The 26,025-nt window shown below is 43.4% G+C and overlaps 1 protein-coding gene across 1 annotated transcript; it reads right to left on the bottom strand.

Moving 5' to 3' along the window:
* Window positions 1-37: 37 nt before the first annotated feature.
* LOC125756202 (voltage-dependent calcium channel subunit alpha-2/delta-1-like) lies at window positions 38-26,006 on the bottom strand. The gene is made up of 21 exons (XM_049417249.1): window positions 25,936-26,006; window positions 25,777-25,848; window positions 25,619-25,690; window positions 25,070-25,131; window positions 24,899-24,966; window positions 24,329-24,377; window positions 22,950-23,038; window positions 20,621-20,714; window positions 19,663-19,725; window positions 19,457-19,560; window positions 18,594-18,686; window positions 17,424-17,521; window positions 16,684-16,758; window positions 16,433-16,503; window positions 16,109-16,184; window positions 15,632-15,690; window positions 15,430-15,456; window positions 12,917-13,090; window positions 10,516-10,631; window positions 9,261-9,337; window positions 38-8,526 (listed from the first exon to the last, which is right to left on the bottom strand). The coding sequence occupies exons 1-21, from the start codon at window positions 25,984-25,986 to the stop codon at window positions 8,443-8,445; spliced, it is 1,674 nt and encodes a 557-aa protein (XP_049273206.1). The 5' UTR covers window positions 25,987-26,006; the 3' UTR covers window positions 38-8,442.
* Window positions 26,007-26,025: the final 19 nt, after the last annotated feature.

Below are 26,025 nucleotides of genomic sequence, written 5' to 3'. Positions count from 1 at the left end.
TCAGTAGTTATGGCACGGTTAAACAGAAAGGGCACAATACATTTCTAAACTTTTTTTATTGTTCCCCCATTCCGCAGTAACATATAACTTCGGGGTTCAAGGCATTCAACTGAAAGGAGCAATCGCCGAGGCAAAAAACACGTCATCGCACAGACCGACACGACGCATTCGCTTAACAACAAAGTTCACAGACGCTACATTTGTGGGGAAACGAAAGAACGTGTTGTCAGTTGATTTTCGAACAAACCGAGACAACATTAAAAAGTTTGGGTGCAACACTGCAGGAATTAGATAACATGCACAAAACAGCGTCGTCACCACGGGTTTGTAACGCGACACATCTGCGGTAATGACACGACGCATCCAATATCAGCAACATTTCACACTACGCTTATCCCTTAGTCCTTGTAACGTTTCTGTTTTTGTCAAGAAAGCAGCAACTTGTGTTTCGCCATGGAGCGGTACACTTCTCGCAAAGCATGATCAATCGAAAATACTTGTGGCTGCTACAATTAATAGCTCACGCATTCACGTATGAACAGCACCAGCAAATCTCAAAACAAAGAAACCATTCAGGAAAGCCGATGTTACTTGCTTATAGTTATACTTACTACATTTGTTCATATTTAGGGCAAACGTAACCTAACGTAGGTAGAAGAACAAAATTTGGTAGGGGGCGCCCCTGTTTCCGGGTCCTAAACAACACGTCAGTCACGAGAGTACCAGCAACTGTGATACGTAACGAACACACCTGTTCTGGTGGGGAAATTGCACAAAAACAATGGTGGCGAACATTCTGTAAGATCGGAGAAACAGCCAATGCCAACTCCTGGCTACACCTGCCGGGCGTGCCTAACGTTGTGGAATAATATCACCGCTTCAGCAATCGTGATAACTTGTTCTATGCTGACTTCGCAAAGAAATTAGTCTCTGCTTGACAAGCGTCAGAGCTTCAAGCCTTCTTGATCAATTCGTGTCGCACCTCTTTTTCAAACTTAAGGGCTCACTTTAGCTTTTAGTGTTCGTAAGAACAAACTTGTTCACAGTGAACTTACAGAGGCGTAGCTGACGCGTGGTATTTACTTTGGGGGCAATAAGCGCTCACATCTGTGTAACTGTTGCGAGGAACGGGCGTAGTATGTTTGCTTTTTTTTTTCATTACCTTGTTATATTCTTGTTGATATCTCTCACAGAAAACATTTTTTGTGCTTTGCTTTGTTCACTTCGTCCAAGCTGAAACACTCGGTATGACATACAGCGTAAACACTATGTACACGAAGTATTTCGGAGGTCCAAAATACAGCAGATACAGGACAACCCCCGTGACTATGTAGAGTCGGCTTTGAAGGGTACGATCTCATCGCCACGACACTGGCTGACTCAGAGGCGAAAACAAAAAACAACAAATCTTCGCTAAGGGCACAACATCGAGCTTTCTATACATTAACGGTCCGCTGGTCTGGCAGATGCCGGACAGCCACGGTTAACGACTGCTTAATGCGGTCAATAAAAGTCAGCGGAATGTGGCTTTTTCGGCGAGGACGCCGCTCGTCGCGTCGTGATCACAACAGAAGAACGAGAAACGGAATAATTAAGCGGCGTGGCAACGCACACAAACTGGCTGAAGAGCGCGTGTACTTGCGTATTAAGTTATGGCGGAATATGTTGGTTATGGGGGAACTGTACATCACATTTAACCCGGCTCGGCCTAGGGAGGATTGAATTTTCACACGTTGGCGGGAGTACGCTTGTTCGAAATACGTTGATAGAAGAGGCTGAACAAAACAGAACAGTAACGAGTGACTGTCACGCTACTGAATTACTGTCGAAACGTCAGAGCTCACGACGTAATTAAAGCCCTTGTATATGTTTTCTTCCGAAATCTTGAATCATTTCCTTTAAACTACCATCTGAGATTCTGGATTGCCGAAACTGGTTTACATTTTTAGCGCCATCTTTACTTATATAGCCCCTGAAACAAGACTGGGCTGAGAGCTTCAACATTTAATATGAAACGTAACGGCTTTGCGTTTAAGAACTTTCATATTCCTTGTCGCTAGTAAACCAGCTGCGAGGGGCTTCCTTTCTGAAGCTGCGTGATAGCGAACATGGTGGTATGGCAACGTGGCACGAAGAAAAACGTCAACGGACTCACGAAAACGTACACACTGGCGACGAGATTAAAAATCTGGAATTTTCGCGCTGACGCATAGTGCTCACGCACTCTCCGTCAGCGAAGAGAACCTGAGTACTCAAATATAAAGCCCACCTGCACTATACACCCAACAAAATAGCTTTTTTTTTTCTCAAACATAATGAACAAGAAATCCTGAGCATAGGTCTGTGTTGCTAGTACAAAATACAAGCGAGAGGCTCATCGCTGTTTTCCTCAGGACCAGTGCTGCCAAAATACTTTGGCTGCTCGGACTAACGCGGCAAGTTTTTTTCGGCGGTGTTCGTGTTTTGACTATCTCTGCTTGAAAACACACTAGCGTCTGCACTCTTATTTCGTCGTATTTTTACAGTTGTTCACCTGAGTACACATTTGATCTGATTCACTGGCATCGTATTCCTCGGTATCAGTTTCATGCAGAAGTTAACTGTTCGTATGCTTTCTCATTTATCCAGGATTCTAAAAAAAGTTCGTTAGTAAGCTTTGGTCACCGAATGTTTTCTCGCAGACTCTCTTCACACAACAATGCGTTCCTAAGCCCTTAGTTTTAGTGCCTTTGGTGTCAAGAGTCGATCGAAGGCTTCAAGATTTCTCTTTAGCCGCTTGTTCTTCGTAATGGAGACCCAAGCGGCCTTAAAGTAGCATTAAATATAGTGAACTCATTTAGTGCTTTGTTGCACGGAGATATTCTTACTTATTGTAAAATATTTGCTTTACATAAATAAAGAGATCACTGTAGACACGTTAGCAAAAGTGAGAACAACTGAAGCTGTTGACCATCACTGTCCAAAAATAAGATTTCATGGTCCACATACACTTTTAAACTTTGCTTCGACGGTATGTCTGGTGTACTTGGTGTGCTACACGTGTGAGGATAGGGATGGAAACATAGATGAACATAAAGGAAATATTCACCACACTCGCCTTAGCCCTGACGTGTAATTTTGCGCTTCAGATAATTACCTTAAAAAACACAGCAAGTTTTTAAGGGTGGCCTTGTGATTCGTTATCACGAAAGCATTAATAAAGCGTGGAATCCAGCGTCAGGAGTCAATGGAGAGATTTAGATTAGGGAACCCGGAGCTTTGCGCACGCAGTTGTACGGGGTTGTCACTGCGCATACGTCATACTCTGACCGCACTTAGCGTTCCGGCCGTCATATTTTAGAAAATTGCGCACCCTAGCCTCAACCAATGCTTCTTTTGTGTTGTTCTCGTGAATATCAGAGCTCGATTCAGTTCGGTTTGTGTTTACGGAGCACGAAACCTATTCTGAACTGTCTACGGCGCGCTCACGGAATTTAACCGAGTTCCCAAGTCCTAAGTATTCCATTCTAAAGCTCTCTGTTCATTTGTTTTTTTATACCGTCGATGAAAAGCTGGCATTTTATTTTTTCGCACGAACAACTTAAACTGAAAGTCGAAAGCCAAGGCGTTAAGCTCGGGGATGGTACGGAAGATTCAAAGTACGCTCGCACGGTGAGGGTAACTGGGAGGTGGTGACGGGAGTACATACTTGTGTTTCTGCCGGAGTGTTCTGGAAGCCCGAGAAAGAGTTTGACAAACGTGTCTGTGCTGTGTTCAAAGTGTGCCGGGTTTCTGAGTCGCAGGTGGGTGTGTGCGTGTGTTCATTGTGTCGTGTTACACTAACACGAGGACATCAACTGGCAGCCTGTCGATTTGCATTCATCCCTTCCCCATGCGCACAATACATATACACTCACTCGCGCACACACACAAGACCAAGTATAGATAGGGTATACACGTTCCTTATATATACTTATATTTATATATGTATATAACTCTCGTTTGGTTTGAAGAGTGGAAAATCGCATTCCGTTTGTTGTTGAAGGACATGCGACTGCTACAAGAAGCTACGCGCTGGCAAACGGGGCTGAAAAGCGGAATGCCCACAGCTGGCCGAAAAATTTTTTCGAAGTGTTCGCTACTTCGTTAAAAATATCAACGTGTCTATCCTGGCACGTGAGACACCATGCTTTTGCTTTGTCTACAAAAACTGCACAAACTCTATTGAACACAAAAATGTTTGTTGTCAGTTGGAAAAGCCAATGTTTTGCAAAGCTTTTAAGCGGGGTGTACTTGCGTTGCAGACAGCTTAGCACACTTCCACATAGCGATACACGTTGTTTCTTATAATAACGGCACATTTTAGTCTTACATAAAGGTTTCGCTTGAATGTGTTTATAGCGTCAACACTTTTTTTTTCGTCGCGTGGGTGATTACATGTTTTAAGTAATTAGTACTTTAAGTAATGATGGCTTAATCGGTGGTAGGTGACGTCCATATCCAGTTCACGCTGACGGCTTCTTCATAGGGACAGAAATAAATCTTGGAGGCCATTATCTTCGCTGGCTACATGTGTCGCCTATATTCTGTCGTTCACTAAGATCTGCAATAACAGTAAACACTGAGCAGCCAATTTTCTGTTTCTTTTTTGTTGAGCATATTTCACACCTAAACTCATCTACTGCATCATGCATATTATTACTTAGTCATATGTGCCTAAGTACTGTGTTTCCGTTCCTATTTCATCACCATATTTATGTGTAAATGTTATATCTAGCATGACAGTGTTGACTGCCAACAAATTTTCCTTCATTTCAAGACATCTACATAACTATTCTATAGCTCGGTGACATATAATGGCCGAAATGCTTTAATACCTCGAATAAAAGCTGCAATCGTGATCCTGTTAGTCCGAACACTTAATTTGAAGGTACAGCTTATTCATAAAACACTGTTTCGGAGCAATATTAGTGGTTCTTCATTAATAATTTTATAATCGCTCGTACGATATAATAACAACTTTCAAATATGCCTTCTTAGCTTTCGTTTCTAGGTTCCCCATGTCAAGAAACAAAATTCAAAAAATGAGAACATACTATTTGCTGCAAGCAGACATGAGGAACAGCAGTGTTCATGGATAAAAATGAGCAAACCGACACTTATTCCTTAATGTAAATTGCTATGCTTTTCAAAACTGCAGCTTGTACATGAGTGTTATGCAGCACGTTCAAACTTAATCATGATATTCGAAGAAAACAGCTCAGAGCTATAACCACCCTGGTCCGGTGGGATTGAGAGTATTTCATTATTCGACAAATTAGCCTGACAGTTTTTAAATGACAGCACACTGAAAGTATATTATGCATTAATAACACATGGTTCTTTGACGCCGGCGTAAAGTGTTGAAAATAAAATAAAGATAAATTTTGGTTTACATAAGAGTGCACCGCGAGCGCCAAATGTATTCTTTCGAAATGACAAGACTTTGAAAATGCTCCGATAGCTATTGGCTATCGGGGGAAGGGGAACAATGAATTTCCCAGCAAAGAGGTACACGCATAAATATTCACCAATCAAAATATTATAACACACGGACATGACTAGCGCGTTGCGCAATCTTTGTTACTCAAGTGCGCATTCGCGAAAATCAGCAGCAAGCAATTACGTGTATCTAAGAAAGAAACCGTACGTTTCTAATACATGAAAAAAACGCACAACCAAGTGTTTACTGCCATTTCAATAAACTAGACGATTCTGTATGCGTATACTAGCATAAAATAATAATCATAGGTTAAGTACGGAGACACTAACGGCGTGATTGTTCCATTAGCAAGCGTGCAATATCTGTCAGGCTTAACGGAACGCTGGCGAGGGAACTACGGTTCACCAAGACTCTTCAGGCTGTCCTTCTTTTTTAAAATTCAACTGCGCTAGATGCACTGAGTTCATTTGTTTCTGCAGTTCCGATTCAACACTACTGCAATCTGGACACTCTTGAAGCTGAGGACACCGTAAAGTGTGGTCGAGTGCATTGTCGTAATAGCTCAGTACATTATAATAATCTAAAGAGTTACCCGCGGAGAATATTTTTCCAAGGCTGCTGCACGCTTTTGAAATGTGATCGATGATCCCTTTGGTGGAGGTTGCGTTCCCTCAACATCGCCCCTATGAACAGTGAAAGCTACAACTAGCATGCTCTTTGCGCGCAATCTCACCACAACCTGGTGCGTATAAAAACTCCTGCTTTGCGCGCATGACATTTTGTATACCTGGGAGCACATTTTTGTTTGATTCACACACATACGTACGACATTCAGGCACATGAAGGAAACCAAAAATACATATTTAAGCTGTGTTTTTAAGCTATTTTGCGAGATATTACCACCTGAGATTTAGACCAAAAGCCTTGGAAGGCATCTCATTCAACCGTTTCTTACTGTTTTCCTTTTACCTCTTTGTTTTTGTCTGTTTTTAGCTCTGAGATACGCGCCAGCTGTGGATTCTTGTAAGTGGTTGCTTCTTGGGTGGAGGTCATCGCTATTGTTTGCGCTTTCGTGTATACATATCTGGCTGGAGGATCTTTACGTGGATTAAGGCGGATTAAAGGTATCAAGCGAGCCTACACGTGCACCACTCGTCGCACACGCAAGCACAGTGCGAAGCGGAATGTTCCTTTTTTTTTAAGCTTAGTGGCGAGTACGCTTGTAAATGCTTATCCACGTGCAACCGTCGGGACTAATGTTAATGCATCTGTTCGAGAGTATACCGCCGTGGTAGAAGCAAACGCCACCGCGGCGCGCAAGAGTCAAGGAAATGCAATTTACAGATTCGCATCTATAATATGTAACACGGAGCACGACCGGTCAGACTGAACACTACGCGTACGCCAACACACCGGCGTACAAAGATGAAACCACGTCAGAAACCCGCTAATTCCTACTCTTTACACTATACGTAAAACGAGCGAGAATGGAAAAAGACGACTGCTGTCGTCGCACGTTTCCAGCCGAAAAATAAATGAATACCGAAGCTTCAACGTACAAACTCATTCGCTACTCAAACAATGTAAGCGTTCGTACGCTATGCACGCACAATGAAGGGGGAAAAAGCATTCACGGAGAGTGCGAGAAGGCGGCGAGCATGCCCCGACACTCATCCAGAAAATGCGTATTTCTGCGGAAAATTTTCGAAACACCAACTTCTCGTCACTCGCCGGCGGTGTGTGTGAGCTCCAAGCACTTTTTTTCCAGTGATGCGGACGAGTCTTTCATCACACTTTCACGGTGGCTTTTCGCGGAATGATTCCCTGTGCTCCTCTTGACACCGCTGGCAGCATTACGTGATAGACACTCACAGACACTCACGAATACACATACACGCAGCACGACGACGACCACCAGGCGGCGTGACGTGACGGACATGAACGGGCAGCCTCGTTAGCTGCGCTATTTTCATCACTCTCTTGTTCCTTTAGTGGGTCTCACTGGACGACGGTTTCAGTCAGAAGTGTAGGCGCCTTCCATTGGAGGCTCTCTTAGCCGTCGAGACGCCCATGTCATCCGCATCACCTTGCACGTTTGGTATAATTTCACGCCGTGTGTTTTATGCAGTTAGACAGGATTCCAATAAACAGTAAGTTATGTGACTTTCGATAATAGCGTATTTAATTTTTTCTCGTCCTATTTTGCCTCCAGGCAATTTGCCCACTTCGTAGATTTTCCTTTACCACGTCACAATATGTAAATTTTGGTCCCAAATCCTTGTCTGGATGAAGATGTCGACACTTTAACTACAGTTACTCGAGTTCCTCACAAATTTTAGTTGTGAAACCTTGTATGTAGAAAAAAATTAATCTGAGTTACGCTTCGTCATTACCCTACACAACACAGCAGCGACCGTTAAAGACGTGCGGCCGTGTTTCTAGCCGTAACATTTATATTGTTGTTGCTTTTTACAGAAGATGCCATTCGGCGCCCGTGTTTAATAATCATCGCTCTGGCTAGGCGAGGAGGATGACATGGTCGCAAAGCTCAGACGGGAGGGTCACTTTAAAAAACCACACCTTAAGTCATGTGCACACGTAGCGTCAGTCAGCGCGGTGCACTTCGGGAATTGAGGGAGGGGGGAAAGGTCCGTCTCTTTCTTGCTCTTGGTCAGACGAGCATGTCTTCACGGCACACTCACTTTCACCGATTGCCTCGTGGCAAGTCAGACACAACACCACTGCACCAAGGAAGGCCTCGTGACCCTTCCGTTATCTTAGTTACGTGGAATGCTTCTCTTCTTTTCAAGTTGCCGAGAGTAAAATCGGTGGCAGTCGATGGTCCTCTTCCTGCCACCCAGGCAGCGCCATCTTTTGACGGAATGTTTGGCCAGTACATGGCTAAGGGTGCGGCGCCGTGCCCACCTTGTGGCATGGGCCGTGAAATCTACAGTCTTACGGTCTAGTCACAATGGCCAGGGTCACCAGCGCCAGCGCCGACGCCAAAGCTGAAGCACCGAGCTTGCTGTGAGCTGGGCGCTTCCACCGCACACGTGGTAGTCCTCCTGCAATCCCATATTGAACTATTTTATCTTGGTCGAAAAAGCAATGCAGAACCTAATTGTTACGGGCTTGCGAATCAGCTGTTCTGATTTACTTGACAAGAAACACCTTTAGCGCGCAGAATGCTTGAAGAAAAGAAAGGACAGGATAGGACATCTCTCTGTCCTTGTCCTCTCTTTTTCTTAAAGCATTCTGCGCGCTAAAAAAAGTTTTCTTTGTCAAGTATGTTGTACCAAGCAGACACCTTGTTGCTGTTCGGACTGCCACAATAAACACCTCCCTTTCTGTTTTTCACCTGGGTCAGCAAAGGACAGCTTCGAAATGGACCAGAGACGACTGAAATTTTAGAAGCCGGGATGTCCAAGCGCTGTGAAATCAGGCAAATTTGGACTGTCGAGCACCAATGTACGCTTATTTTCTTGCGTGCAAATGTTTCACAGGAGCTTATTTGTAAGTGAAGAAATTGACTTTGCAATGCAGTTTTAGCGTTTCGAAGAAGTTCGTGAAACTCACCGCCTCTGTTCATGAATTTGTGAAAATTTATGTCTGCTTCACGTCGTTATTTGCTTCTCTCTCGCACACACGCGCTACATTTGGGATGATACAAACATACCACGGGAAAAGTTCAATTTTAGAGGTGATTTTCGAAGTTACACACAATCCCCTTCTCCTCTGTGTACTTTCTCAAGGAATTACTCCAGTGCATAAATCGCGACCAAAAAGATAAAATACTCACTTTGTCATGGTCAGCATAGCATTTGTCTGGACGACGCCTGTACCTGAGTGGATGGTCACATGGGGCGGGGTCTTCAACTGCGAGCAAAGTGACGTCAGAGTCGTTGTTACCTCGGATTGCCTGTCGATCGTGTTTCGCATTTAAGTTCCCAATCGATAGATCACTGCGCTGTTCCCGCAACGTCACATCTTAGACACTTATAATAATGTTAGCTACAGCGAACCGCTATACTTAATCATCGAAAGAAGTGTCATCTCTTGAGAGGGCGAAATGCAACGCTACGACGTATTTGTTATTTTTCTTGTACGTGGCATAACCTCTACCATGTATGGTAGAGCTGAAGATTATGCCTAACGAAAATGCCCTCTCTTTAGGCATGTGTGTTAACTAAGCGTGTCCATCCCTGAAATTCCCCCTTACGCAGTTGAAAAAGAAACAGCATTTTAATGCAATGTAACTTTAACACCGATTTCATGACCTTGAATACCCCTGTTCTGAACGTTACGTATAACACGTGGGGTTACGAAAACTAAAATATGAACTGATGTTCACTTTGTTGCAGTTATGATTAGAAGTAAGTGCTCCTGTGCTTGCAAAGAAGAGGAGATGGCAGCTCTTTTATACGTCACCACAAAATAGAAGCAGCATGATATACAAACCAACGACTAATATAGATGTACAGGGTGCTCCTTTATGAAAGGGAGCACGTAGAACGATTCGTCTGTGGCGGCTGATAAGAGCGCTAGCAACTGCAAACAAATAGGAAATACGTCCGCTTTTCGCGCAATGTATGGGCAGTCAGAACAATTATCTGGCGGGAGAGCGCATCTAGCAGACACTCGTCCATCGATAGTTGTTAGTTATATCGGCCACCAATAGATTACGCCAAAAGCTAACATTTTCCCTCTTGCTTCCTACTTGCCGCCATTCCAAGAAAGAGGATCGGCCAGGCCTGTTCTCTTTCATAAAGTACCACTCTGCGTAGGCGTTATTAAGATGACGATCTTGCCGTTACGCTTGAGTGTACCTTTACACGCATGTTCGCCGATATTGACTTTGAGGCTAAGTTTCGACACTGTGAAGTATATCAGACGAGAAAGCAAAATCTAAATGTTGTTGCTCAGACGTCCATTTACTCCATCCGATATGAGCTGTCTCAAAATAATACTGATTATAATCACTTTTACGAACAGAGGGTGGTATAAGGAAGTAGGTCATGCGATGACGGGACGGCAGACAGTGTTTGCCCACCAACCTTCGATTGGCGCCTGTAGCGGCGTCGGCGGCGGGTCGCAGAACACGGGCGCGCAGGGCACGGTCGATATCACCAGGATCACGTTGGTGTAGCCCACGCGTCCCACGCCGTACTGCCTGTTGGGGTTGCGCGCGATGGAAGGAGAAGTTATCGTAGGCAGCCGCGGGACTCTCCAGTGAAAATTACTCGCGCGAAAACCAGCATCGCTATTGTTCAGTTACACAGGCAACAATGACAAAGAAGGTAGCACGAAGATGAAGGTATTTTTTCTCGGATTGCAATGAAACCACCAAAACACGCTGATACAGTAGCTACGGTACTTGGCTGCTGGCGCAAAGGTCGCAGGTTCGATTCCGGCCGCGGCAGACGCATTTCGATAGAGACGAATTGCTAGAAGCCCGTGTGCTGTCCGATGTCAGTGCACCAGGTGGCGAAATTTCCGAAGTCCTCCACTATACGGCGTGCCTCATAATCATATCTTAGTTTTGGCACGTAAAACCCCAGAAGGCTATTATAGAATATGTAGGGTACGCAAACATTTCCGCTAGCGTTAGTCGCCTCTGGGCATGCGCCCTACGCTATTGTATTGTGTACCCACGTTAAGTGTCGAAAATATCGTACTCAACGAACGCTATGTCTACCTACCCTATTCTAAAACTCTCGATTATTAAAGCATGCTGATACAAGCTTCTGGGGAATTCGTTGTGAAGACCCATCTCCATACTTCTCCGTGCTAAGCCATTCTTGTGCGTAAGCAAAAAAAAAAACCGTACTCTTGTGAAAAAATTGTTACACAATTTCGAGAATATTGTACCGTCTATTTCTTCGTCTTCATTTTTTCGAGCTGCCTTCTTTCAATCACGTAACCGTACTAACTACTCCAAATGCCAATATTGCTGCACATGGCCAAAAACAGCGCCACTTTGCACGAGCGCCGGCATAAGGTGGAAGAGTTGTTTTCTCGTGATTTTTGTAAAATTTATTTCTGTTGAACACAGTACAACATACCCTTTTAATCTCGCTCTTCTTGGGCCTCGCGTATAAGGAGAAATATTTTGCAAACATTTTTAAAAGTGATTGGTCCGAAGTAATATTTACAACAAATCGTCATACGTGGAATTCATTATCCTTTCAAAAACAAGTCTGCTGGCATTATAACATAAAACCGACACTACTATATCAGGAAGACTTCACTTCTATCGAGATACAATGTACCTTTTTTTGTTATTTACGCCAGACATGATTTCAACAATTACACAAACATTCACTTATCGTTATTTTGCCCTGCGGCGGTCACTGCAGTAAAAGGCACAAACTTCAAAATAATAAAAAAGACCAGGCCGTTCCACTAGGAATTTCAGCGATCGCTCGGTTGCTGGGTACAACTTTTGAGCCCGTTCAATATTTTGGTCGAAGTTAAGGTATTTTTCTTCGTCGTATTAAATGCAGACATCGTTAATAATTTGGCACATATGTGAGGCAGCTCCCTAATAGAAAAGCCTCGGACGCTGGGTTCTCGCCTTTACTGACGCCAAATATTCAAGTCCATTTTTCATCTAAACATATTTTTCATCTTCAAAGATTCTTATACGGCTGCCTTCGATTTTTCCGTAAGGCCAAGAAAGCGGAAGCGCATAATTACTTGCGTAAAATTAGACGACGTCTTCCCGCACAAATCTCCTTTATAGAGGTGCGCAATACGAAATTTGCATCGAAATGAAGTTACGCAGTCTATATTTGCTTCTTATTTTTATATCAATTTACTTCCTTCACATGAATTGGGGTTTGCCATACATGGCGGTAAATAAACTCAAACACGTCTATAGTATTACAAGAGGGTGCGAATTTACATATCCATCCACGATTCAAGCAAGTATCTGTGAGCTGTTGCTGTGAAGACGGTTTTCATTCTAACCCTCTAATGCGCGAATGCAGTTCTGCACCATGAATAGTTTGAACTACGAGCTCACCTGAATTCCCGCCCAAGGAAGGTGACCAAGGGGGTTGTACAAAACCAGTGAAGTGTCATTTTACTTAAAGCTGCTGCGTATATAGTAATGAATTAGTAATTATTTGCTGAGCAAACAACGGGCCATGCTGCCATCCAACATACTAAAAAGGTAACTATAGATTTTCTGTCAAGTTTTCCGAACACAGATGAAAATGAGCAGGCGCGTCACTGGAGCCCGCGTTTTGAGAAGTGGTCTTGTCTTCTTCAACGCAGCAACTGCCTTGTTGCTGCCTTTAAAAAGACAAGACCACTTGTCAAAACAATGGTCCCAGCCACACCACCTGTTCAAGGATTTTTGCATCTCTTCGAGCCTCTATGTTCTCCTGAACATGTACCTCGACAACACACCGGTGCAACGTAAATCCGCAACAAACATTGCACAATGCGTACCTGGAGCAGTTCCCGCAGTCCAGGCTGCTCATGAAGTAGCTGCTCCGGTTTCCAAAGTGGTACAGGGCCTCGCGGGTTGTGCAGACGCGGTACTCGTCCGGAATGTAGCGGACGCGCTCCGACGACGCCGACTCCGCGCCCCAGCCACCGCCGCCGCCCAAGCTCGGCAGCCAACTGCGTCACAGCACGGCAGCGGTCGCAGCTATCTCGCGTGTTTTGAGCTAATCTACATGTATATATTGGTTGATCCATAAGTGAATGTCAAGAAAGATCATTATGAATTCGTTACCATCGTAGGCTTCTGCGGCTAATTTATAAGTGAGCATTCATCATTTATTAGGCGCCGAGTACAAGAAAACAATGTGCAGTCCAGAGAGACCAACATCCCATTAATTCGGCATACTCTAAGAGTGGTGAATTGAAACATCGGTTTCTCGAGTTTATTGATTATACTCGTGTACGGCAGATGATTAATTAGCGCATTTTCTTGCACCCTCAGGACAAAATTACGCCCATTTTGGCTTACAATGTTACAACAAAAGTATCTCAACAGCAGCCTGTAGCGCCATGTAAATGGCCTCACCTTATGTTCTCCAATCGCCGATCCTTCGCGTAGGCCTAATTCACTTTATTCTTTCGAATTCCACAATTCCGCCACACCAGATGATCATCTGGGGTCATCCTGGGCTTTTTGTTTTAAATGCGAAGCATTTCTTAGCGAACCTCTGGCACTTTGGGCGTTTCTATCTACGTATCTATCTATCTATATCTATCTATCTATCTATCTATCTATCTAGCCGCCTACGTCTGGGTGCTCTCATGATGGCCTCCTTAACTTGGTGTAGACCAAAATTTGCATGGGAGGGTAAGAGGATTTGACGAATATGGTTGCCGGGTCATGACATGAATAACGTTAAAATCTTGTCGCGTACGTCGTCAAACCCTTTCCACTAGACACGTGTGGCACATACCCGTTGACCACGGGCCGCGGTGTACGGGTATGAGCCACAGGTGATAGACAGTTTATATCTACGCAGGAACGGCGAGAACAGACATTGGTAACTTAAATGCTAGAGCGTTAAGGAAAACCAACATCGGCAGCGTTGACTCAACGAATGGAAAGAATAAAAATTAGGATCCCACCAGGAATCGAACCCAAGCATTCTGCGTGGCAATCAGGTATTCTACCACTGAGCCACGCCAGGTCTATAAACTGGTATGGAAAAACAGCCTACGCAGGCGTAATATCGGTGCAACGTCAATTGTGGTTGTGGTGCTGGCTATCTAATTTTACAAGAAAGCAATAAACACTACATGATACTCCTACGATGTGTACTCCTACGATACTGGCGTCATATGAGATTAACGTCTGTAGTTCCAGTGTTGGCTCCGCTTTTATAGCAGTCTAATAAACATTACGTTTGTATTCCTATGACTCAGCAAGCTATATTGAAGCACTGCTCGACCCCGGAGGAATACATTAACGAAAGTTACATGTGAGATCCACATCACCGCACCGTAAAGTGCACTTCGTCCACCAGAACGACGCAGTGTCCTCTTCATTTCTTACGAGGCTGGGCGATGGCCTCATGCTGACCGAGGATGATGCCAGATTGATCGACAGCCGCTTTGTAGACTAGGCTACGTAGGCCACATACGCCCTGGTAGTCTACGAATACGACAAACACCATCCACTGATGTTGGTCTACGTAGCACTATCCAGGCCTACTACCCTCGACGGCCTATACCTCACCAACGCGAAGGGTGGCTTCAGGTTCCGACATGTCGCCGGCTCTGTCGACAGACAATTTGTCGACGAAATCACCGAGGCATCCACGAATTCCAACACCTCTACTATATGACATACTTCACTACACATGGACCCCTCGTCACCACGATCACGACAGGATCCTATATTAAGTCATGACCAGCTGCTGGTGCTCACTGATCACGGTGATGATGCCCTTGTTCAAGAACTATCAAGAACTTCTTGCACACATGCACACGGGTTCGTGAAACGTGCGTGCGTTCTCGGGACACGTATAAGCACTACATATCAGCTTACCGCTTCTGGTGTTGGTAATACCCACGTTTCCATTGGCAGCGTTACCCAACCGTAAACAACTGGCTATATAACACATATGCGGCTCTTCAACATATATATGTGTGCATATAAAATTTATACAAATCTTAGCGCCATTTTGTAACGAGTCGTTCAGTAAAAAAAGTTACGCCACAGTCACCTAACCACCGCATGCTTCGCATAACATCGACTCCCACGGTACGTGGGATCTGCCGAATTTTTTGTTCTATTGGCATCGCTCTACAAACCTAATCGACTATGCGCCTTGCAATACCTGCCCAACAGCAATTCTTCGTTTTAATCTCAGCTATAATACCAACTACCCACCTTTCTTCTCTGTCAAAAAATGCAAGAAGCTGGTAACACTGGCAACGACAACAGATATCTATTGGCGTAGTGAATCGTAGAAATGGTGAGTGCAAATACTTACGCGTACAGCCACATCTTGATTAATTGCCTGAAATACAAAAGAAATACATGAGAAATTAGTGCACTGAGTTTCTAATTATATAAAATATCAATATAGTACAAACTGTATTAAGAACCATAGGAATAAAGAACAGGAATTAGCCAACCGAGTGATGCCTTTTATGCAAACTGAACTGCAAAGTAAAAAAATATGGAACACTTACCAGGACGATGCATCGAAGATCCAGCTGATGTCGAATGCTCTGATAAGGCTTTCAAGGGGCTGCATTGATAGAGAGTCAATACAATACTACATTTACAATGTCCACTTATAGATCGATCTAATGAATTCTAGGTTAAACAGCCTTATGAGCAAGAGAAAAAGTTACATAAATGATATATAAAATATACTTCAAAAAAACTTACTACGAATTCTATTTACACGCCATAGAAGGCATGTCTTCAGAGCGGTGGCATAGTGCGACAAACCCTTGAAAATGTTTGACATTACTAACATGCAAATGTTGTCGATTCGCCGAAAGACAGAACTGATCCTGCCATTGCTGTCGTGATATACACACATTTCGTCTTACCCATTGGGGCAAGATTTATACACCGAAAAAACATAGTGTTAAAATTATTAGCGGGCACATAAGGCCAAAAATTGAAACGCGTTTTGTAGAGATTGTTGATCGACTTACCATAATCGACGATCGGGCACCTGCTGTGTAACGGCGCATTCTGGGACACCGAGATTCTGTATGCAGTTCTTCCACCCTGAGGAAATAAAAAAGCAGCGCTTTCTTGATATTTATTGCATTGAATTTCGCAGCCATACGCGTACGGACGTCGTCAAGGCCACGCTATTAACAACCAAATTTCGTATATCAAGGTAACATTTAGTTGAATTCAATGTTGCACGAATGCACCCACGAAAATTCATAATTAGTAACAGCGTAAGGATGAAACACTAGCTGTTCTAATGATCAAATCGGATAACCAAAATGTGCTTATCACACACTTACTTGAAATAGACCGATTTCTTCAGCATATCATCCATCAGTTCCGGATCGACAGCTCCCACGAACTTCCCGACCTACGGTAATAGCGCAAAATATTCCTTATATTTCTCAGCAACAAAGTTTCTCGCAGTTACCAGTGAGAATGTGGGTTATAATGTACACCTAGTTCTACATCTGCGGAAGAACTGCTTGGTAATGTAATAAGAAAACTCACAGTCTAAAGGCTCCTGCAAGAATTATTGGATAAAACGTACATTTTCAGAGTGGTCATCCGTACTGGAGGTGAGAATGAAACCTCCCTCGTCCAGAAGGTAGCAGACGACAAAGTCCTGCAAAAAAAAAAAAAGCACCACCCTTTGGTCTACATAATTTGGAGGAAAAAAAAAAGATACAAATTCCAAAGGTTCCGAATAATGCTTGTTGAAGGCCTACAAATAAAAAACGCTTCGCCAATTTCTGCACGAGCATTCAACACTACATAATTTCTATTTATATTCTGACAAATTCGCCCGACCATGTGCGTATCTATCTATCTATCTATCTATCTATCTATCTATCTATCTATCTATCTATCTATCTATCTATCTATCTATCTATCTATCTATCTATCTATCTATCTATCTATCTATCTATCTATCTATCTATCTATCTATCTATCTGTCTGTCTGTCTGTCTGTCTGTCTGTCTGTCTGTCTGTCTGTCTATCTATCTATCTATCTATCTATCTATCTATCTATCTATCTATCTATCTATCTATCTATCTATCTATCTATCTATCTATCTATCTATCTATCTATCTATCTAATCTTCGGTGCTTCGAACTATGGTGGCTTATGCGGGAAAAGAAAAGGCTGATCGCACATCCTGGTGCCAGTTTCGATCATGGGTGTTTCTTTTGACGTGGACTGTTTGCCAGCGACGGTCATCAGCGTCCAAGTTCAGGAATCACTACCTATAGGTCCTAAAAAGAAATATAAAAGTTTTTGTCTCTCACCTCGTCCGCACAACGGAGGTGCTCGCCTGAACTTCCGTTGGCAGACATTGTCATGAGGGAGGCGTGGATAACGCGCTCTTCCACGATGAGACCGACGACTGAAATGGCATTATGAGAAACTCCGCTCAGCATATACCGAAACCACGCAAGCTTACTACACCGTAACAAGACTAGCTAACTATTAAAGCCCAAAAGATAAGGTCCACGTGGCGGTGGGAAAAAGTAATCTTGCGCATACTCGGGCACAAGAGATGAAAACAAGACAGCACAAACATCAACACAGCAAGGTGTTTGTTTTGTCCGGCTCTCATCTCTTGAGTGCGCGTTCGCACGCCTTGCTTTTTACTCTACGATAAATCCCTACCACTCATCTCAGCCTTACGTCGTTCTCAGCCACATCATGGTCTTGAACAGAACAGTTAGAATGAAAACACATGTTAATGTAAGAACGCTGAGCAGACAGAAATATTTAATCACAGAGCCAAAGGGAACACGAAACCACCATAAAACACAACATATTTTTATAAATATCTAGAAGTGTACAATACTTTATTGCAACCATAGATTTTTTCGCAAGTGGAACTGCATCTCTCAGTGTCGTTATACGGCGTCAGTTACTCTAACTCTGCTGCGTTAAAAGCACTGCAACCTTTCCTGAGTGTGCTGCAATGCAGAGACCTTCGCAACCTTGATCGGCCGGTTTGGTGCACATTACGGCTGCCAGTAATTCGTGAAGGCACCCGACGAAGTCCCGCTTGCGATTTGCATCCTTGGGACCTCCTGCTGCATTTTTACCTATATTGTATTATGTAAACAAAGAAAATTGATTGATTGATTGATTGATTGATTGATTGATTGATTGATTGATTGATTGATTGATTGATTGATTGATTGATTGATTGATTGATTGATTGATTGATTGATTGATTGATTGATTGATTGATTGATTGATTGATTGATTTCGACATGTTGCGGACCACTAGTTAGGCAACTAATTCGCTTTATGCTAGCCTCTATGCGAGTTAACACGTTACTAAGCTGAGCGGAGAAGCATTCCTCAAACATCGCTTTTGTCTACTTGCTTTCTTCATGAAACGCTCATTTTTTTTTCTTTCTGATTCCTTACCTGCCGGTGTTAGCTCTGTTCTTTTTTTCTTTCTGATTGCTTACCTGCTGGCGTTAGCTCTGATTTCTTAATGTAGATGTCAACTGCCTTGGCTGCCATGATAACGCTTTCTCTGGTTGCGTTTGGTCCATATGTTCCTGAATAAAATGAAACACATTAGTACAATCATTTTTATAAACTAAAATGACAAATCTTATTCCTTGACATGCACAGCCGCACCTACAACTTTATATAAATTCTTAATTTTACCTTTGCGTTGTGACTTTGGTATACAATAAAATTGGGCATTATATAGATAACGAGTAGCGCACCGGGGCCAAGTTCGCATACTCTCTTTTGCAAGAGATATTCATCGTTGGACGGTCACTTTTACTTATTACATCTTCAGCATCAATATCTGTTTGAATTTTCATATACGGAAAACTATATTGCAAACGCTTTTGTGATGATGAGCTCTGCATTTTTCATCCATGCCAAAAAACCTGAAGTAATTTTGACTATTGCTTGCCTCGTTAGCCAATAAAAGGTAAGAATAATTGAAATTTGAACAAAAAGCTTACCGGCACTGATTGAGGAACGATATTATGTAACAATCGATAGGATAAACCAACATGGAGTTCATATCGGTGCCTCCGATCGAAAGCAAATTAAAGCAATGCACAAATATTTAAAATTACAAAAAAAAAGAAATTACAGGAACTCAGTCACGCAACCCACAAATCCAAATAAATGCTAGTATACGATAACTCAAGTGCAGGCCTCGTATCCTGTTCAAGTACGTGGAATGCTCAGCGCTCCTCCACAAAACAGGAGAAATTCTTTAAAATCTGTTGTTAACAAATGAATTGGTCAAGTGGGCTGACATATCCAGAGCTCGGTGAATGGCTTTTCTTTGCGAGTTGCTTACGTTTCACGTCACTGATGAGGAAGACGAAGTCTTCAGCGTACAACGCTCTCCTAAAGTAGGACGCTTTTTGAGGATTTGCCTCTGGCTCCAGGTACTCCGCAATCCTGCCAATAATAGACAAAGTAAAATACAAAGTAATTTCATCATAAAAACGTGTGTCACATTGTTCGAAGATGAATAACATTTATGACCATGGGTGGCCTTACGAATCGGGGTGGTAGCGTATCAGTCCGCCTTCTGTTCCCACGAAAGTCCCCAGGATTCCATCCCTAGGCAGAAAGAAAACGCAATGCATTTCGTTTATGGTCTTGTGCAGGCACGTAGGCAAGGGGGGGGGGGGGCCCCCCCGAAATTTTTCCAGCCCTCTATATTCCCAGGCAACTTTTTTTTGTTTTTGCCATGGATAGACTGTCTTTCGAACAATTACGCCTTGGGCCCCCCCCCGAAAAAAAATCCTGGCTACGTGCCTGGTCTTGTGTACTTACGAAAACTGTTTGCCTCGCATTGAGGCACAACCTTGTGGAAATACAAAAAAAACATGTATAAAATGTCAGCGTGCTTGCAATACAACGCGTTCTCAATACCTCATAGTGCAGAATGCCGCTAAGCTGTAGTGTTTGTTTCCTCAGCAGTCTTACGTTTCTTCTCGTTTTGCTTTTGTTGTTTTTTTATTATTCATGCGCTGGGGTTTATCTTTTCATGACTGTGACAGCTGGCCCTTTGGTATCCTTTGGTCTCAAGATCTCGTCAGATAATAAATAACAATCTACATCAAACGCGCTATTGTACATTGTCAACTACGTTGCCGTCACAGTCAGCTGCGTTATGGCAACTTACAATTTTCTCTTCTCGCCGCGTACGAAGCCTTACCCTAGTGAACACTAAGCGTTTGTCACACAGATGCCAGCCCAGCGTCGTGATATGACAAGCCTGAGATATTGCAGGCGTTATCAAGGATGCATTAGGCCACGTATCGGTTCGTTAGGTTAACACATAGCTGATAAGGCTGTCACTGAGTTAAGTTAAAAATGATTCTGGGCTAAAAATATTCATCCAAGCGCGTGAATTCATGCTGTATAAGGCACCTACGTTGCCCGGCCGTATCTACATCTCCAAGCAAATGAAATTGTAAAACGCTGTGATAAAAATCTCAAGTGAACGAACCTTTCCTCGGCGAAGGCGTCGCTCGTCCAATTGCTGACCACAGCTCGCGTGTTCTCGATGTCCCAGAGCAGTCGCTGCATGAGTAGAGGATCACCTGGAAGAAAGAATTCCGTGCAGGAGGGCAAAAAATTTTATGATTTTCCTGAACGTTGAGCCTGACCTCCGTATTGTTTAGAAAAAAAAACTGCACTTCGTACTTGACTCTAAGAACAGCCGCGCCGAAAAATTCATTCCTGGCTGAAGAATACATCTGTAACTGAGAAGAAAACTGGCGTGAGCGTGCCTGGCCTACTCCATTCCTTTCTTTCTTTCTTTCTTTCTTTCTTTCTTTCTTTCTTTCTTTCTTTCTTTCTTTCTTTCTTTCTTTCTTTCTTTCTTTCTTTCTTTCTTTCTTTCTTTCTTTCTTTCTTTCTTTTTTTTTTTCTTGTTCCCTCCTAACGTAAGCGTCTAGTTTTATTATACAACGCGGCTCTCTCCTGAGCGCTGTTTTCGGGCTGTATCGGCATGGCGTCTTTCATGTCCTTTTCAGCGTTCGTCAGCCTCTGGAACGGCCCAACGAAAGGACCATCACGCGATCACGGAAACGTTGGTTAGGAATTCAATTTTCTCGAAGTCGGGATTTTTCCGAAATGTGCAATTCCTGAAATCGGCCTTTCGCGTTATACCCAGCAGATCGCTTTGACTCCGCCAACACGAAGTATTTCAATGAAGCGTCCATAGCAAGTGTACTGCTTCCCAATTGTTTTTTTTTTTTTTTTTTGCATCGTCGGTAAAACGCGCTCGTATGCTTTACTTCAGCTGACATTGCGCAAGCATTGGCGCGTGGCCTAGTGGTCAGTGCACTCGCTTTCGTACCGGGGGGTCCCGTGTTCAAACCCGAGCCCAAGAAAGAAAGTCTATTATTTTATTGTTATTTCTTTGGTGCGTGGAAGCTATGGATGAGGAGGGCTTTGTGGTTGAGGTGGGCTTTTTGGAACGCCACCATCACCAGTTTGACAGGTCAATCAATACAAGCTTCGCCTGAAAACGAATCTCGATGTTCTGGCCGCTGCGTCGGTTAGACTATTTCAAGTGGACAAGTGTCCGCTTAAGAGCGTCCATTTAGAGTAATTTGCTATGGGAGAGGTGCATGGAGCTGTCCCGGTCAAGTGTAAACTATTCGTACATCGAAAAGAACGACGGAGTTCCCTGGCCAAAGGAGCCTGTACGCGGACGTAGATGAAAATGGTAGCGGGTCCCTACTACTCAGTGCGTCTGTTTATGTTGCTGGTTTTCGAGGTCTAACTTGAACATGTATTGGCAAATTGTATCAGTGATCATGAGCGCACTATTAAGCCCATTTCAATACTTTATTCCTGAACAATAATCTTCTATCTTCCAAGTAGTCTAAGATATACGTAAATCAGAGCAAGAACGATTGAACTGTCACCGGCCTCCAGCTATAGTGAGGCAGTTTGCCGTGGTAAAAGTGGAGGCTTCAGCTGTGATGGTAACTATTGGCTGCGACTGAAGAAACTATTTTAGTAAACCCTTACGAACAAATCTTGCAGTCGATCCAACTTGCCTTGTTGTACGCTGTATAGAGCGAAGCTCCTTCGCACCTTCGTTTCTCACCCAATACTCAGATGCGCACGGGGCTATGTGTCTTGTTTAATAGCGTCTGAATGCGAGCCAGTTGGTACGTATCCTTAGTTAAAGCAGTTTAGACACGGACAATTAGGGACACAGTACTAACGCTATCTATGTCCTTTCTTGTCCATGTTTACAGACAGCTTTAGCTAGGTGTCCGCAGCAGCTCTGCGGAAGCAGGCTGGCAGCCATTTCCAATGGCAGCCTTCGTGAGCAGAGCTGCTGCGGACACCTAGCTGTAACTGTCTTATACTGCTCTGTTCGTAACCATCTCTTCCTAGACACTTTTTGTAACCACCCACTTTTTGAAACGCGGTGTGACGTCATCGATCATTTCTGACCGAATTTGTCTCAGAGCCCTCCCTTAAACATAGAGACTATAACCGGAAGTGAGGAGTTATCCTGGAGGATATTAGGCGCAGACGGAAAGTGAAAACGGGGATTAAGTGTACTTAACAAACGGGTACTGCAAGCAGAAAAGGGAACGTTTCACCGGAAGTGATTACCCGAAAGTCATTTGGCCTACTGGAAGTGGAGTAACGGAAGTTAGGTATGGACGAATTTGACTTGATACAATTTTTTATCATTATTTATAAGTGAGACCTATTCTATGAGGCAGCGGCACTCAAAAGTACCCATGGTCAGTAAAACCCGGAAAGCGTCACACGTAGAGCGCCGTTTGAAGAGCACGTCCACTTACACTGACGATGGTCTGCCCGATACGCTTCCAGGACTTGGCTGATGTTGCCCGTGAGTCCCTTGGGGCGCGGAATGTTCTTGCAGTAGCGCCTATGAAAACGAAATTCAGGATAATTACTAGCTGTGTTGTGAATCGGTCACAATTTTTGCAGTTCTTTAACATGTGGTGAAAGTGCGATCACGACTTCAGCTTGCATATCATGTTTTTTTTTTTTTTTTTCAGAACGCCTAACTAGATATAGCGCGATTTCAGCATGTTAAAATTATTATTAGTGTCATATTATCAGATCGAACTCTGATGTTTGACGTCTTAGCTGAAACACGAAATACTCAAACGTGGAGAACGCATAGTTCTGCGTCCCTTGTGGCATCTCCTCAACTTCGGGCCGCTAGAACAAGAGGTGACCTCTGCTTGCCATGACGTCACTGGTTTACGACCCTGTGACCTACAGGTTTCGCGTTTAGTGCATAAAATAGGCCTTTATGGGTGATCAGAATAACGTAGAAAGCCCTGAGACGGTTTCTTTGTAGTTATCGTCCAATGTGTCGCCAGGAGAGTTGCAGGTTACCTATCGCTATACATAAACTATCGAGCTCGAATAAGTCGCCAAAGTGATTTCTGCTACCCGTATTGTCAATTTACATGATCTACATACTTCCAGTAATCTCTTCGCTTTTATCGGGAGCTTCATAAGGTATCTTGAATCACAATAGGCAATACCTACTTCAAAAGCATATATCTTGTTTATTTATCTATGATCCAGGTATGTAAGTAGCAACATCGTTAATAACTAATGATCGCGTAGACGAATCCTTGTTTCCCTTAAATACGCTACACAGGTCGATAAAACGGCGTTTTCTTAAAAGGCATTAGCGTACTCCTTCGTTGTGGTTATCGCGAGCTACACCGATAGGGGCCCTTAATGGTGTCTACGTTATTGCAGCGAAAGAAAACAACACCATTAGGCACGTGTTTCCCGTCAAAAGCGTGTTCCCGTTGCACTAGATCGACAGCAGAATTAGGGACGTGCTTTTAATGATTGCCATAACGACATTGGTAAGCTACCAGTCCGATCTTTGTTTGCTATCAGTAAGGAGTAGGTACACCGCGCTATTAGTCGCACGGCGACATGCTTAAATGAGTGGCGTACTGATCAGTATTAATGAACGACTGTCCAACGTCCTTCATAGATAAAGCGTATAAACCCTGCCTGAAAGTCATTCAGAGAACATCTACACGTCAAAGGCGTACCCTCCGAACAGGCTAAAACCAACAACAAATAGCCTCCTCCTTGTTTCATTGCAACGGATATGGGTGGTCTAATGGTACTTTACGAAAATGCCTTAAACTTGCGCTTGACCTTTAAGGGTTACACTCACCACGGAGCCAAAAGGACACCATCCCCTTTCTCTGTCTCTGGCTTGAAACCTGTCAGACATAAATGATAGAAACAGCAATTTTGATCTATGACTTCTGAATATGGCTGAATTCTGAGCCTGTGTTGCTCTTACGTTTTGCCTAAATATTTTATTTTCATGAGACATATTGATGTATATTCCAGCTTTGTCGTTTAACCTGCACGCATGTTTTGCTATGAGGCATCAACTGTATAGCATTGTGGAAACTGGTCCCTACAGTTGTATTTTTTTCCTTTCATATGTACTTAAACACACATTGACACGTAATCTAAAGGTGCTAACTTAATACAGTGCTCAAATGTATGCTTCCTTGCTATCTTTACAGAATATCGCGGCCGTGCAGGATGAGTCTTTACTTAGGCTTCCTTGTTGGCATTTAATACGTATTGAATAGAACACTCTAAAATGCTGGACTTCTCCTTCACGTGTTTTGTTACCGTGTCGGTAGCATGAACTGCAATATATCAAAGCCCTGATCCAAGCATTAAACTCAGTTATAAAGAGGTACCTACTATAACGAAATGCACTTACCGTCATCAGCGCGCATCCCTTCCACACGCACGTACAACTTCCTCTTCTCTGGGAATGCCAGAGCAACGCTGATGAAAGAACATTGTGCATAATTACGCTGAAATTACTCCGTTCTTACAAGGCCTTAAAATAATTCTTTGCGTTACTTACGTGCGCAAGGGCTAAACTTACCCGAATTCCGAGTCGTTCATGTGCCTGTAGTAATAGACCATATTGTGCGGCACAAGATGCTTCTGAAAAAGGCAAAGACCGAAGCACAAGCGACGTCAGGGATGTTGACCGCTCCACCCTAGGAGCAAGCGATACAGTCAAACGCCCGAGGCTTTCGAGACACCATAAAAACATTTGCAAGGCCGTTGCAAGGCCTTCGCTTACGTTACACAAACTAGAGATAAACTGTCTAACCGCCAACCTCTAATCGTTCACGTGGTTTTTCTTGTTACTTATATTTTTGTGCTTCCTTCAATAAACTTCCAGTTGCTAGTCTGCGCTTGTGCGTGTGTCTCACTTGTCCCTGTTTATTTTGCGCAGTTTTTCGTAGTAAAGGAGTACCAACTCGCCCAACACTCAGTCCTTATAAAAACATCGTCGTACGTGTATCTCCGTTTTAAATCTCGCGTACCATAACGCTCGTAATATCAGCGAGAAGTAACAAATCCTTCGTATGCACGATACTTCGTTGTAGAGGCGTTAGCCTTTAGTTTCACTCTCCCCACTCACCTCGTCTGGCATCCTCATCAGACTGACCACCGTCTCGTGCCCAGAATGCCCGTCGATCATCCTTCTGCGAATCTAAGCGTAATAAAATAAGCGATATCTATCAAAATCACAACGAAAAGTCTGAAGAAATGCGTAACCTTTCACTGGACGAAACGCACCTTCTCTTTCATAGGGTTTTCGATTTCAACATCCAAAAAGTCTATGTCTAATGGTTCTTCTAGAGAGCCCAGCTGAAGTAGACGTGAGAAAAAAGATATTCATTCATAAGCACTCAAATTCTGGCGCTGTTGTTTCAAAATCGCTAATGCGACGCATACCTGTAGCTTAATGTCGGGATGATACATGACGTAACCGTTTCGGTTGACCATGAATGAATAGCCTGATGGACCAATCTGTCGGTGACACAA

Source organism: Rhipicephalus sanguineus, chromosome 6, assembly GCF_013339695.2.
Source record: "Rhipicephalus sanguineus isolate Rsan-2018 chromosome 6, BIME_Rsan_1.4, whole genome shotgun sequence".
Taxonomy (NCBI): domain Eukaryota; kingdom Metazoa; phylum Arthropoda; class Arachnida; order Ixodida; family Ixodidae; genus Rhipicephalus; species Rhipicephalus sanguineus.
This window is presented reverse-complemented; position numbering and strand designations above follow the sequence as displayed.

Coding starts and splice junctions, on each gene's coding strand:
- LOC125756202 (XM_049417249.1), bottom strand. CDS start 25,986: ATGGTCAACCGAAACGGTTACGTCATGTATCATCCCGACATTAAGCTA. Junction 16,185..16,432: donor AAGAAATCGGTCTATTTCAA/GTAAGTGTGTGA, acceptor TTATTTCCTCAG/GGTGGAAGAACTGCATACAG. Junction 13,091..15,429: donor ATCAAGATGTGGCTGTACGC/GTAAGTATTTGC, acceptor GCTGTGACGCAG/TTGGCTGCCGAGCTTGGGCG.